Here is a 14,234-nt window from a genome sequence, read left to right on the forward strand (position 1 = left end):
GCGATTCAATCCTTTTTTAGGTTTTTCGGTGATACTCTCTGTTGAACTTCTGATTACACAAGAAAAAAATACGATTTATTGGCACGTTCACATGCTAAAGTCAGAATCGTCTTGACAGAGACAAAGGTGATATTCGCGTTTCATTTCAGTCAGACTATCAAATATACTTCTGAAGTATGTTCTTTTCATGGAACGCGGTGAGAATGGAATTGATGGCCAGAGTATAGTTATGTCTTCGTTTCGTCCATTCGGTCTACAAAAAAATGAATCATCGAGTTAGTGTTGCTGAAGATGATTGCTGTCTGGAAAAAAGTGACTTACCTCGTAAGTCTGCATTCTTTCTTTCTCTGACCTGTCAAGATCCAACATATTTTGTTCATACTGCTCCACCGCCGAATAATGCTGTAAAAGGCCTATCACTGATGCACGCGCGGCCGTGGAGTTGGCAACAGCGGAAATCTGCTCCTGGTCAAGGCCGGTAAGATCTTGATCTGGTTCAACGTTGATAGTAAAGCCTCGGTCGCGAATTTGCTGATATCTTTGACGCCATTCTGTTTCCTCTTTACTCAATCGGTCTTCTATCGTCTGTTTGAGTCTGCCAGCATAATCAACGGCTGTTTCAAAATATAAGCGATGACTGCGAGTGACAGCAAGAAGATCGAAAATGATATCATGTTCCACACATCTGTATGAAAATGAAGAAAAAAGTAAATTAATGAATGCTGCATGCTGACACTATGATCTATCTGACTTACTCCTCCATACGGTGTTGCAGTATAGGCAGAGCGGCCGTCACCCAGTCGGATCCGGAATAGGAGGCTAAAATGGATATAATGTGAGCCTTGCATATCCAAACAAAACAAATACATTTTTGGGTTCCATTGTTGACGACAACAAACCTAATCGAATGGGCCGACTCTTCAAACTGTCCAGCTCCCAGACAAAGCCGTTGTAAGGAATATAGCTGATGAAATGGTAAAAGTCGTCATCCACCCATTTCTTGGCGTTTTTCTTGGTCTTTCGAGATTTGGTAGGCTTTTTGGACGCCTCTGTTTGAAGGTCCATAAGGGCTTGGAAACTAAATTAGAAGATGACGACGATTAGTTATGATCCATTCTAGTTAACAATGGACTGTAAAAAGGTACCCTGCTGCAGCGTCATGCGTGTTGCGAATCAATAGACTATTGGCAATGGCCGCTCCAGCAACCTAAGTCAAAGAAAATGTTAGAAACAACATTCTATTTCGCCTTTTTTTTTTGGGGGGGGGGGAACTCGCCTTAGCATCCATGCCTCTTGTAAATTCTTTGAGGTCTTGGATTTCAGGAACAAGACCGATATTCGTGTTGTTTAAAAGAACATGAAGCAAAGCAGAGGAAGCAGACACATTGCGAGTAATCTAAATCACAGATAAATTTTGGCAATTAGAAAACTTGGATCTGATACAGCACGAAATGCTCCATTACCTGACAAGAAAAAAACATGTCCCCTTTTGCGTCATCGTCTTTTTCGATATCCTCCGGCAACGGGTCTTCGTAGTATTTGTAGGAAAATATGAGGCCATAAATAGGTCTATGTGAAAGCTGTTAGCCTCTGCTCAGGTTAATCATGCGAATAAAGGTCTTACCCCGATCTCGAAATTTCATGTACTTCCGTTGTATGCAGTTCTTCCACCGTCACTGCAGATGTACAGTATTGTCCACACATTTGAGTAAAGACACCTAGAAGAAACAAAGAGAATCAACTCAGACACTGTTCAACGATAAAAAAAAAGGTAGGCCATCTTTTTGAACCATACCAGGGTCGGACTCCACGCGAGGCCAGACAGCTCGGTCTGGAAAAATCTCAGCGAGTTTTCGCTTGTTGGACTGAGAACTCATCGCGGGATAAACCTCTCTCTCTTTTCCTGCTTCTACGGAACCACCCACGGATTGACCTGAGAAATGGATATCACCACTTGTTGCTTGGAAACTTGTTGATTCAGCTGCGCTGGAAGTTCCCGATTGAGTAGAGGATGGTAAATGGCCGATCGGCGGTTCAGGGCTTTCTGCTTGAATCATTCAGCAAGAAAATAAAATAAAATAAAAAATCCGAATCCAAAAAGAAAACAATGTCTTCGGCAACTTTATACAAATGAGAAAAAAACGGCTCATAATGAACCGTGGCCTTCCGATTTGCTTATGCAGTCAATTCAGGTCCCAGACCCCGTCATATTGTAAAGTTCTTTGTGAAGCTTAAACCAGAAAAGAGTTTCCAGATGGACCCGATCCCTCTCCAGTTGTAAAAAGACCTAGATCCTGAATTGGCTGCAAATCCTAAAACTCCCAATTTACTAACAATTGCCCCGCCAACAAGAGGTAAATTTATGTAGTTGATCACAGTAAGGAGACCGTATTTCTCTGCTAAATCGTTTGTTCAAAGAAAACAGCGCTATACAAAGAATAACCTGAGGTCGAAATCATAGGCTCATCTACATTCTTTAAAATTTCTTCCCATACAGCTCCCCGAAATAAGTTTTTACATTATTCCTACTTGTTCCTACATGATATTGTATTACATTTTGCAGTCATCGTTTCTTGTGACTATTGTCTCCCAAATAGCGAACTTGTTTCCGCTCGCTGCAACGTCTATAGGCGTGCGTGACGGCGGGATCAAGTGTTGTCTTTTGTTTCAACGTTTAATTTGTATTAACAGACGGATTGCTATACATACGAAGATAATATTGACATAGCCATATCAGATCAAGCAGGCTAATCATTTTAAGAAGTAGGCATGGAAGCATACCAAGTCTAACCTTCGTCGCGGAGACCAATTGGACGTGATCACGTGTCGTCCCGAAAGCTTCTCAGGTCCATTGGCTGAAAAAAAAGCTTTCGAAAGCCGCCCGCTTTTTGTTATTTTCGCGAAGTGGTGCGCCCCAAGCTGGAATATTGTTGAAGGATGCCTCCAAAGAATAAGCGCCAAAATTTGCAAGCTGACGATGAAGAAGAACAACCTCTTCAAGCCGTTATTTTAACAGACAGCTATGACGAGCGCTTTCTTCCCATATCCCATGAAGTGCCACGGGTAAATGACAGGAAAAACTTTTTGTCTTTTTTCGATCATATTGGCTCACTCGCGATCGTGAAACTAGTGCTTGATGCCTCTTTGCAATATTCCACTCATCGAATACACCTTGGAAATGCTCGCGATTTCAGACGTTCAGGACGTCTTTGTTGTGTGCACATCGCATATCGACAAGATCAAGTCTTATCTGGAGTAAGTGATCAGCCATGTCATTTTGTTCTTATGCTGTGTTTAAGACATATTGACATTACATCGTAGGAACTCGCCGTGGATGAAATCCAACTGCCCGCTTAATGTTCAAATTGTCCAGACGCCCGAATGCATGTCTGTCGGCGATGCCATTCGTGAATTAGATGCGAGACAACTGATCACAACCGATTTCATTTTGACTTCGGGCGATCTCATTTCCAACATGAAACTCGATAAAGCGATCGAAGCTCATCGTGCACGTAAAAGAACAGATAAAAACTCTATAATGACTATGCTGTTGAAGGAAGCCTCTCCCACCCACAGCGCAAGGTACGCAAAAGATCGGTTGATTGCTATCAATTTTTGTCAGAAAAGAAAAGGGACAGTAGATACTGACGACTGTTACAGAGCAAAAGACGATTCCAGCATATTTGTGATGGATCCTCTGAGCGATCGATGCGTGCACTACGAAGCAGTCGAAGCTCTGCCACGAAAGCATAGAATTGAAATGTCACCTGAAGTGTTTGAGCGTCGCACCCAGATCGAAATCCGTAACGATCTCCTTGATCCTCAATTAGATATCTGTTCCGTGGAGGTATGTGATAGTAACACGAGACGGTTTTATGGGGATTTAAGAATAACCGAAATGGACGACTCTGTTCGATTTGTAGGTCCCTGCTTTGTTTACCGAGAATTTCGACTGGCAGCATCTTCGCAAAGACTTTGTCCACGGTATCCTCACTTCGGATATTCTGGGCAAAACTATCTATACACACGTTGTTTCTGATCCTTATATTGCCCGCGTGCAGAATGAGCAACTTTACAGTGTCATCAGGTAGGGTATTTCAGATCCTCGGAGAATCATTGAGTGTGCAAAAATTTGACGCTTGCCATTTAGCAAACACATTTTGAACCGATGGGTATTCCCAATTGTCCCAGAGACCAATTTGAAGGCGGGTGATGAATATGAATATATGCGTGGAAATATCTATAAAAATGCCGAGGTCGTGCTTTCAAGGTGAGTAAACATGGATTGTGTGCGAGAAATAGGACAGAAAGAACTGACAAGAGTATTGGTTCATGGTAGATCATGTATCATTGATGAAAATGTCCAAATCGGCAAAAATACGGTGATTGGCGAGAACTCGCGTGTCGGCAATTCCATTATTGGACGCAATTGTTATATTGGCGACAATGTGGTTCTGGAGGGTGCTTTTGTGTGGGACAATGTCGTTATTGGCAACAACTGTAAGATCACCAATTCGATTTTGGCACATCAAGTGACTGTCCTCGAAGGCACCACCATCCATGATGGATGTCTGGTTTCTGTTGGCGTAAGTATCAGGGAGACTGCCTGATTTTATTGGCGGGATGTACGCTTTGAATAACAATCGCTGACTGATACAATCGCACATTGGATTATTACAGACGATCATCGGTCGACAGCAAACAATTCCTAAATACTCCAAGCTCAGCTTATTACCTCAGCCCAAGACCAGCATGTTTGCCGATGATAGCGATGAAGAAAATGAAGGCGAAGAAGGTAAAAATGAATTCGTTTTACAAGGGCGTTATTCTAATGAATGTTGATTAGATCAAGAGCACGTGTTGACTGGAGATCACGAGCCTGTCTACTTCTGGAGTGCTCGTAGCAATGACGACGATGACACTGATATCCGAAATGTGTACCTTGGATCTTTAGCCTATGATATGGCCGATCTTGAAATTGCGGATCATGAACTGTCTGACAGTGCTTCCGAAGTGGGTGCTGAATCCGATGATGAATCTGATCTAGGGTCTATCACTGGCGCCTTTAATCTCGGCGGTGCTGGCACCAATTCGGCCAAACGTTCCGAAGAGTTCAAGAAGGAAATTGCTCAGACGATTGAGCGTTCACTGGAAGAAAATCACAGCGTGGATACAGCTGCGTTGGAAATCACGGGTCTACGCATGTCCAGCAATGGCACTTACACTGAAGTTCGCGAAGTACTGATCCCCATTCTGATTGACCGGATTGATCTGGCCAGTCCGGTGCCTAGCATGAAAAAAGTCTTTACCAAATGGGGTGATTTGGTTACCAAAGTAACTCACAGTCAGGACGACCAAGTGCACGTTCTGGAGATGATTCAGGTAATTTTTAAGGGATTTACTTATTTTTTTTTTTTTTTTACCCTGATATAGATTTACTCACGCATGATTTTTACAGAAACATTGTGCATCACAATCTGCATTAGGTAAATTATTCCTTGGCACCTTGCAGCTTTTGTACAATATGGATATCATTGAGGAAGATGCCATCATGCAGTGGTATGACAGCGAAGCGTCTCAGAACGGCTCAGCAGCAGAGATCGCTTTACGGGAGAAGGCAACCAAGTTCATTGACTGGCTTAATGAAGCAGAGGAGGAGGATAGTGATGATGAATAGTTTTATATACACATACACAGACATAAAAATCATCTTTTTTTTTTTTTTTTTTTTTTTTGTGTGGAAACGGTGCGGTTTGCCGATTGAGTGCTGCCTGATTTCTCACATCACCCATTTTATTTGAAGTGAGTGGCTTGAAATTTTGTGACGATTAACTCTGGCCAAGTTCATTCAAGAAATTCGTACTTGTTGAACACAGGTTTTTGATTCCCGGATTCATCGAAGCAAACTTGTGTTCGCCATGGCCAGCAACGAAGGTTCCCCCAATATTATCGGTTCGCTTATTTTCTGTCCAGAATGCGGCAATTTGCTCGATATGCCTGGCGTTGATGACGATATTCTCATGTGCCATCAGTGCAGCCATGCTTATAAAACAGCAGGTACATGTGACAATCATGGTCAATCGCGAACATATACTTAAACTTCTTGGCAGGATACGAATCCACCAAAGTGGTGACCACTTCTTCAGAACGTGCATTTCAATCTCCCTTGAAAGCAAAGCGTCATTTGGTGCAGCAGAGTAAACAGACCGAAGCCGAAGCTATGGTAAGACTTATACAATGGACGAATGGTTCCAGCGACAGTGAACTTACCGCATTGCTCCGTTTTTGCTTGCTTTGTTGTTATACAGATCAAAGAAAAGTGTCCGAACTGTGGTAATGATGAGATGGCATACCATACGATGCAGCTTCGTTCTGCGGATGAAGGTCAAACGGTGTTCTACAACTGTAAGAAGTGTGGCTACAAATTCTCGGTGAACTCATAGACGAGCAAGATCATGATTTTCCATTCGCTTCATCATGTAAATTTTTCTTGGTTATTTTACCCGTATCATTACTATACATCCATCATCTTTCCATTTTTTTTCTTCTTGTTTCTTCTTTCACTTTATTTTTTCTTTCCATTCGTACTTTGATAAACATTCTTTACGGATATGGAGGAAATTATTCATTGTCACGAATGTGATCGTTTCTACTCGCATCAAGACAACTTGAGCTTTTACATGTGCACCAGATTGCATATTACTTGCGAACTTTGCTTTACTGTTCATTCACGTAAGAACCGAAAAGTGAAAATGAACCATCCATATGATAATATAATCCAATCCTTCAACTCTGCAGACAGGTGTCCTCTTTGTAAAAGTAGTTGCCAAATCATCCAAATAGAAGCCAATGTAAATGATTGCTGCCCAAATGTACGCATTTTATTGCTTACCATTTGCAGCAGGCACCACCGACGATGGATATTTTATTTAAACCGGTTGTGTCGTTACTCGGAAATCTCCAACAGGTGACGCAGGTAAAAAAAAAAACAAAAAAAAGAGTTGATTTTCAGGTTATAGAAATTCAGATCTCATCCAAATATCAATGAGCAGTTTCAAATAACTAACATGCAGCGAGTCGTACGACATCTCAAGGCCAAAGTCGCGAAACAGAAGGAATTATTGGCACAAGCTCGAATCGAGTTGGCCAAAGCTAGAGACTATAAATGGTAAGTAAAATCCAATGTGCGTCGTGGTTAATATGGAAAAGAGATAGTTTCATGCAAAAATGTTTACTCAGGCAGATCCATCAACTTCAGCGTGAAAATCAAGTGCTGAGAAACCACATCTTCAATAAACCCTCGAAGTGACACAAGAATGCGAGGGGAAAAAGTCGAAAATCCATTACTTCTTCCTGTTGTCGCGCAATGGATAGCGTTTAACAAAGTAGAGAATGTGAGTACTGAAACCGCAAATCATATATGGCATGCTGCTCATCAAATGATTCGTTCAGGTTATTCATAAACATTTGATTTGTCAGAACCACAGCGAATAAAAAAGAAGCCAAAAGAAAAAAGCCCAAATTCATGATTCATTGCTCTGTGCATTCACTGTCCATCATGAAAACGAGCTAAATCTACTTATAAGAGAAGCATATGCTATTACTCAAGGCGAAAAAACCTTGTATGCTTAGAGAGGATTACGGTTTGCTTGGGATTAAGGAACGAAGCGTAGAAAACCAGATCCGACTTTCCATGAAGTCCTGAAGACCAATGAATCGCCTTGTCTCACCAAACCTCAAAATTCTGAGAAAGAAAAAAAAGCAGTCTGTTGTGGCTTCTGACATCACTCATTTTCCATTGGCCGATCTGAGTTCACGAGCTTTAGGTAGCTCAAATAACAAGAGCGACTTCGCAGTGACGAATTTTCGTTTCTTTTCTCTTCACAATTTTAGATAAACCAACACTATGGCTTTGAAGCGTATTAACAAGGTACGTTTAACTATCCGTGTCGTTAACCCCTCACGGCTTGTGTTTTCTCTTCCATCTCACTTGACCTGGGTTGTCATGTTGCCGGTGAAAGGAGGAAATGAAAAAGTGCAACGGTACTTGGTCCCTGTACGGATGACGATACTGAACTGTGCCTCTTTATTCTTAGGAATTGAAAGATCTCGAACGTGATCCTCCCTCATCTTGCTCCGCCGGTCCTATCGGTGACGATATGTTCCACTGGCAAGCTACTATAATGGGTCCTGTAAGTTGCTTGTTTTTTTCCCTCCCATTTTCCTTCTTCCTCTTCTTTGTGTGTTTCCTTTTTTGCTTCTTGTTGCCTGGCTTCCCCGGTGATGGCTATTTGTTTTACTGCTACAAGGATACTCATGGTTACTGCTGTATAATAGGAAGATAGCCCTTACCAAGGTGGTGTGTTCTTTTTGGCCATCCACTTCCCGACCGACTATCCCTTCAAGCCCCCAAAGGTAAGTCTTAGCTCCGCTGAAATCGTCAAAGTGTCGATTAGAGTACTTAATCGTTGGTATCTACTCTTTTTATCCAGATCAACTTCACCACCAAGATTTACCATCCCAATATCAACACCAACGGCAGCATTTGCTTGGATATCTTGAAAGATCAATGGTCTCCTGCACTGACTATTTCCAAGGGTAAGGATTATATTTTTTTTTTATTTCTCTTCATCCCCAGTCCTCCTGATTCTTGTATTTTCTGTATTTGCCGCTGTCTTTAGTTCTCCTGTCAGTTTGCTCCTTGCTCACCGATCCTAATCCTGATGGTAAGTCATTCATTCAATTCAACAACCCTCATGGTGTCAATTGTCGCTAATGGAGATTTTCATGTAGACCCATTGGTGCCCGAATTGGCTCACATCTACAAGACCGATCGTGCACGCTATGAGAGTACAGCAAGAGAATGGACTAGAAGATTTGCCAGTAAGTTAACATGCCGTTATTTTGATTGGATACAACTTACTTATTGAGCCTCTTTCTTTTTTTTTTTCCTTGTTTACAGTGTAAATTTGGGGATATAGTGTTTGGAATTGTACTTATGATAAAAGTGAAAGGTTCAGACTTATCCCACTATTCTAATGTTGCATTTTTTCTTTGAGTTTCTGGATGTAGAACGTCTACCCTGTTGCATTTGGTTTCTTTTGTTGTTTTTTACCTGTGCCTCGCTTATCTCACTTAGTTTTTCAAAGGTTGCTATAGGACCATGTTCAGTCGTCTTTACTACTAGACAGTCCTGATATAAGATACTTTGCAAATTTAGCGAAAAAAGGTATTTCCAAGCTGTGATATCTCCATAAGCCTTTGTGAACAAAAATGATGTGGGTGGGGTTGTGGAAAGGGGTGAGAAAGGTGACAGTATGGTCCCCCAACAGGAAAAATTGCCTGCTGAACCTGCAAGTCGCAAAAACGAGTGAAGTGACGCGGAAGAAAAGGCCCAGTAAGGCTCTTACCTACCATTGCAACGAAAAAGTAGATAACTTGCCTTGAATGACCTGGAATGACCACCTGTTCACTGGCGGAAACCAAAAAAAGTTGCTTCTCGTCGTCATCTGCACTGAAAATGATGTTCAGCACTTCAAAAAATGAAGTCGTAGTTTGAAAATTCAATTTCGCCAAAAAAAAAAGAGATGGGAGAACCTCCCACCTCAGCAAATAGGAAGCCTTTTGTGAAACCATCAGACATCAGGAGCTCATGAAAATGCCCATTTTGTAAAGTAGCGCCAATAGCCGGTCATCCCAGAGACACGAACCGATGTGTCATTTAATTAAGGAGTTCTTGCCCCACGGCTATTCTTGGAAAAATCTGGAAGATATTAGCAGGAGGAAAAGCATTGGCTCCATGCCTTGCAGGGATAATGAACATCTGCTATTCTGACTGACAATGCACTGAGGTGACAATGTCTTTTTCTAGAATAGTCAGATCTCCACAGTGGTCACGAACTGCTGTAAGGAGCCGTGAATGTGATGTCTCTTGCCAAAAGAACGACGACAAAAATTAGCAAATTGAGGGCAACTTTGGTCTATCAGTATACTTTGTCTCTTATTACAGCCTTCGTTAATCGAAGCTCCTCATGCCAAGAAGGAGCAATTGTGCTGTGGTGCCGCCATCTGTTTTGTTGGAGAATAGGCGTACGAGCATCCTGTTACCTTTTAGACCCGGCTTCTGAGGAACCACGGAAGGAAAGCCTTTCCTTAGTTTGTAATGACGAATTTAATTTGCCGATATTGCGACCTTGATCAGGATAGCCCTCCATAAAACTATTATATCATATGAGACAATATTATAGCAGACAACAGCGTTTCAGCCCGAATAGAACACTATAGTATATTCTTTAATTTAAACTACTATTCGATATCTAATGTGCCAATTTCCAAATGCTTCAATTTTGCTTCAATTTGTAAATGAGAGATATGGTTCTCTTCGAATGACATCACGTAATAGCATTAGTTCTAGGGAACGGAAAACTTGTGATCTTCACTACCGATTAATTATGAGCTTATTTTCTTCAGCACGTTATCATCATATATTTTGGATAGTTGTATTGATGGTTGTCGTCTCCGTGTCGCGTCTTGAGCGAATAACGTCTCAAAATGCGGATTACCGTAGCTTAGCTCATAGATAAGCATAATCATCTTATCAAGTCTTAGTCACTCAGCCCTTCATGCTAACATCTCACCATTACCCTCCTTAGATCATAAGTCAATTAAACATGATATTAATATTCTTTTATGGCTTTAAAAAGGACGCCTTTAATTCAGATTCAGAATCCCTTGAGCAATACAGCAATGCAAAAATAAAGAATTGCCTTCCCCTATCTTGATTATATTTACTATTTCCACGCTGAGGATTATGTCCTTAGATCACATTATGTGAAAATCCGACAAGATAAAAAAAAAAAAAAGGAAAAACAGGAAAAGCAAAAAAGGAAAGTGGGGTTTGACACCCTTGCTTGCTCGACCTGCAGTTCGTACCGCAGACCGAGCGTCAACCAAATTGAATGTTTGTCGATTAAGCTATTTCCTCTTACATTGTGCTTTTTCAGTTGAAAGATGAGGTGGAACGAGATTTTCCATAATTGGTAATTGGTAATAAGTGGCACAGGAAGCTGCGCCTTTTGTGGAGATTTCTCCGAAGCAGAAGCTAAGCCAATACCACCAAGCATAAAACATAAATCAAAGCCGATATACGCAATCGATCGATAGACTTGGTCTTTATTTGGCTCTGGAGTTTGAATATCTTATTAAACTTTACCTTGATAAATCCGTTTATCTCAAATGTTTGCCTCTACTTTAGGTCGACCGGCTTAGCCTATCAACGAAGCGTTGTAGAATTTAAAGGGTTTCCACAACACGGGCAGATCAAGAAAAACGAATAAACATGTTGCACTGATCTACAAAATTATAAAACCATGTATAGAAGATTTCTATTATTAAAAGACAAATAGTAACGACTCCATAGAAAAAAGTAAAACTTTTTTTTTCTTTGGATTTTTCCATTCTGCATCAGATAGTCGATCTCTCATCTTGATAAACATATTGATAGACCGATGTGCACAGCAGAATACCTCCACAAATCATCACACCATTAATCGACCAATACATCAGATCTGTTCTGTAAATAGCTCACCAAATTCGAGCATTGGGGGGAGGGGGGTGGATCGGTTTGGCGGTAATAGTGCGATGCATTCAGAACATTGACCGCGAGACGCGTGATCATCAATTTTTCGAGTTCAGTAAATTTTTGGTCTTGCTTATGAAGATTGCAAGTACTTTGAAGCGTCTCGGACTAGGACAATGCGAGCAAGGGGGAAAAGGACCCAATGAGTGTTCACCGACGATCATCAAGACCGTGATCACTTGCACAGGGGCTCTTGCTTAAAAGAGGTGACAATGGAGATTTTTCGGAGAAGGAGAGTTTATAAATTTTAAGTATATACAAACGCAATAAACGCAATCAAGAAAAAACGAGGATATTATCGGATAAGAGTGACGATCTTCTGAGCGAATATGGCATGCACGGTTATTTTTGCTTCGGTAATTCCAAAACGTGCTCTGGCATAACATGCTTGACTTCGTTGTTATCGTCTTCAAATTGTACTTTGTAGTTACCGGGATAGGCGCTGTCTTTGTTCTGGTTTTTTTCCCCACGAGATAATGAGGTTAATGATGACAGCAATACAGATCGGTCTCCTTTTTACCTTGCTGGGCGGCGCAATGACGGTAGCCTTGTAAAAACATGTGGTGCCTGGATATAAAGCCAGCACATCCAGCCCCGCACTTGTTTCCGGAAAATTACGCATTTCATCCCCATCCGGCACAGGAATCACGTTACGTGGTTGCAACATGTACCGCCTAGCAAACGTTTGAACGACGGAATGCAGCGCAACCACCCATTCTCACTTACTGTTTCTGCCCAAACTCGTCTTGATCTACATCTTCTACTTGGTATCTATCATAAGAATAAAAAAAAAAAAAGATCAGCCTCTTGTCAGACGTCTTCCGTGATGCCTCGAACGGATACTATACTTATTCTTATCTGCATGATAACTAATGACTACTGCCAGTATCCATTCCTCATTCTTGTCTTTCTGTTTAGGCTGCCGCGCAGCCACCTAACATCCGTCACCATGGTCAGCGAAGAACGTACCTCGTTGTAAAATGCATCCCAACTTACCGACGTGCCTGGCGGTATAATGCCACTATTACTTTGTTTCCATTGATGAAATAAAGGCTCACATTAGACAAACATGACAGAAAACCAATATTCGCCACCGAACCCAAGCTGGTTATTCTCCTTACCTCTTTAATTTCTTCCCAGGTGAACTTGCTTTGAGATCGTCACCTTCTGTTTTTCGTTTCTTCCGTTTCGGATCAATCACTGTGATCATCGATACGGATCAGACATGATGTTACGAAAGCCGCCCTTTCCATTCCGTCTCACTGTACCGTTGTTATACTCGGAAGCATCCCGTAAAGCGATCAGTACTGACACTTTTTCAATGATATCTGTGATTGTTCTGAAAATAAATCAAGGCACCACCGCCAACAGCACGTGAGTAAATTCCCATTTCGTGCTTCCATGGTGCATATTCTTACCTTGCTTCGCTCGACGTCAGGTCGATACCTCCTCGATAATACTCTTTAAGGCGTTGTGACAAAGCGGTGGAGATGCCTGCATAATGTCTGTTTTAGAATGGTGACTGACCCGCATCGGCGTTGGCAAGACAAGAAAGTTCCATGGAGATGGTTGTGTTGCAGCGACACAAAGCCTTAGCGTGGGTAATATAATGTACCTTCTTCAAAATTGACTGCCAAATGGAGTTTGTTGATATTGTTGACCACGACATCAGTTTCTTTTTGGATGCCTTCTAATTTAACCAGTGATGTGCAGATTTGTTTCCAAAGACTAAGCTCTTCGTTGGTTTCTTCCAAAGTGGCTGATCGCGAAGTCCGGGATTTACGATCCATCTTCGGAGAATAATCCAATTGTCAGTAATAGAATGATTAATAGATGAATAAATGCCAGAGGGTCCGTATAATAAACAGTACGTGGTGTCTAATAAACAATAAAGTCAAGAGACGTTCAAGTGGAAGATGGTCCTGTTGCAGTGGACCCTCTATTTCAATCTCCGAACAGCTAGAATCATCGATATGTGTTTTCGATCAGAAAACAAAATTTTTTTTTATCAAAAGATATGTTATCGCGCAAGTCCTCGATTCACAGCAACAGTCTTCCATCACAAGCCAAGGTCTAGTATTCCCGTGTGAAGGCAGTGATTGAACCAACTGATACAATGATTGCTTGTCAGCTATCACAGACATCGCTACAGAAATGGTTGTGATGGGCAAAAAAAAAAGCCTTGACAGACACAAGAAGAGGCGTGGGCAATATCAATTTAAGCATCTATCTCTCCTTTCGATACTGAAGTTCCGAGCGCGTTCGTTTGTTTGAAACCATGATCGCCTGCGGGATTGCGTTCTCCCATGAGAAATAATTGCTCCTCCTATTCTGTTTTGCCTTTTGATTAGATGTTGCGCTTTGTAATATTGGTTAGCACGCTCCAGCCACCCAGATCGTTCAAGTTATCTCGATAATGGCAAACTATATCCTGCAAACCAAGTATGATAGAGAAATGACATGCATCTACGCGTTTTTCAATTCCCGAGACATTCTTTTCTTTTTCAAGTAAATGTATCATGCAATGGAGGATCATGACAGAAACGATTCACCTATTCTTAGTTTTCTAAAAGATAAAGACGTAGCTATTTTTACA

At 41.5% G+C, this 14,234-nt stretch overlaps 6 protein-coding genes across 6 annotated transcripts; 4 read left to right on the forward strand and 2 right to left on the reverse strand.

Moving 5' to 3' along the window:
- Window positions 1–71: 71 nt before the first annotated feature.
- BYT42DRAFT_106469 (ubiquitin carboxyl-terminal hydrolase) lies at window positions 72–2,223 on the reverse strand. The gene is made up of 9 exons (XM_051562077.1): window positions 1,796–2,223; window positions 1,625–1,718; window positions 1,464–1,569; window positions 1,277–1,396; window positions 1,146–1,207; window positions 900–1,078; window positions 756–819; window positions 322–685; window positions 72–253 (listed from the first exon to the last, which is right to left on the reverse strand). Exons 1-9 carry the CDS (start codon window positions 2,055–2,057, stop codon window positions 158–160), a joined length of 1,347 nt encoding a protein of 448 aa, XP_051419600.1. The 5' UTR covers window positions 2,058–2,223; the 3' UTR covers window positions 72–157.
- A 662-nt stretch (window positions 2,224–2,885) lies between these two features.
- Window positions 2,886–5,722, forward strand: BYT42DRAFT_584089 (nucleotide-diphospho-sugar transferase). The gene is made up of 10 exons (XM_051569855.1): window positions 2,886–3,063; window positions 3,131–3,255; window positions 3,322–3,582; window positions 3,661–3,847; window positions 3,924–4,087; window positions 4,151–4,270; window positions 4,340–4,586; window positions 4,681–4,795; window positions 4,847–5,382; window positions 5,459–5,722. Exons 1-10 carry the CDS (start codon window positions 2,938–2,940, stop codon window positions 5,675–5,677), a joined length of 2,100 nt encoding a protein of 699 aa, XP_051419601.1. The 5' UTR covers window positions 2,886–2,937; the 3' UTR covers window positions 5,678–5,722.
- Window positions 5,723–5,876: 154 nt separating this feature from the next.
- BYT42DRAFT_584091 (transcription factor S-II-domain-containing protein) lies at window positions 5,877–6,639 on the forward strand. Its single transcript, XM_051569856.1, has 3 exons — window positions 5,877–6,057; window positions 6,111–6,223; window positions 6,309–6,639. The coding sequence occupies exons 1-3, from the start codon at window positions 5,919–5,921 to the stop codon at window positions 6,441–6,443; spliced, it is 387 nt and encodes a 128-aa protein (XP_051419602.1). The 5' UTR covers window positions 5,877–5,918; the 3' UTR covers window positions 6,444–6,639.
- A 12-nt stretch (window positions 6,640–6,651) lies between these two features.
- On the forward strand, window positions 6,652–7,258 carry BYT42DRAFT_584093 (uncharacterized protein). The gene is made up of 3 exons (XM_051569857.1): window positions 6,652–6,809; window positions 6,893–6,976; window positions 7,053–7,258. Exons 1-3 carry the CDS (start codon window positions 6,681–6,683, stop codon window positions 7,170–7,172), a joined length of 333 nt encoding a protein of 110 aa, XP_051419603.1. The 5' UTR covers window positions 6,652–6,680; the 3' UTR covers window positions 7,173–7,258.
- A 648-nt stretch (window positions 7,259–7,906) lies between these two features.
- Window positions 7,907–8,930, forward strand: BYT42DRAFT_503406 (ubiquitin-conjugating enzyme/RWD-like protein; the record flags this gene model as incomplete). Its single annotated transcript, XM_051564900.1, has 6 exons — window positions 7,907–7,930; window positions 8,097–8,192; window positions 8,338–8,415; window positions 8,493–8,598; window positions 8,682–8,726; window positions 8,794–8,930. 6 exons carry the CDS (start codon window positions 7,907–7,909, stop codon window positions 8,928–8,930), a joined length of 486 nt encoding a protein of 161 aa, XP_051419604.1.
- Window positions 8,931–11,819: 2,889 nt separating this feature from the next.
- On the reverse strand, window positions 11,820–13,525 carry BYT42DRAFT_106665 (SGF29 tudor-like domain-containing protein). Its single transcript, XM_051562078.1, has 9 exons — window positions 13,254–13,525; window positions 13,057–13,132; window positions 12,907–12,977; window positions 12,803–12,838; window positions 12,635–12,642; window positions 12,487–12,572; window positions 12,365–12,409; window positions 12,159–12,312; window positions 11,820–12,091 (listed from the first exon to the last, which is right to left on the reverse strand). The coding sequence occupies exons 1-9, from the start codon at window positions 13,426–13,428 to the stop codon at window positions 11,981–11,983; spliced, it is 762 nt and encodes a 253-aa protein (XP_051419605.1). The 5' UTR covers window positions 13,429–13,525; the 3' UTR covers window positions 11,820–11,980.
- Between the last annotated feature and the right edge of the window lie 709 nt (window positions 13,526–14,234).

The sequence above is a fragment of the Radiomyces spectabilis genome (genome assembly GCF_025331425.1).
Source record: "Radiomyces spectabilis strain NRRL 2753 chromosome Unknown BYT42scaffold_13, whole genome shotgun sequence".
Taxonomy (NCBI): domain Eukaryota; kingdom Fungi; phylum Mucoromycota; class Mucoromycetes; order Mucorales; family Radiomycetaceae; genus Radiomyces; species Radiomyces spectabilis.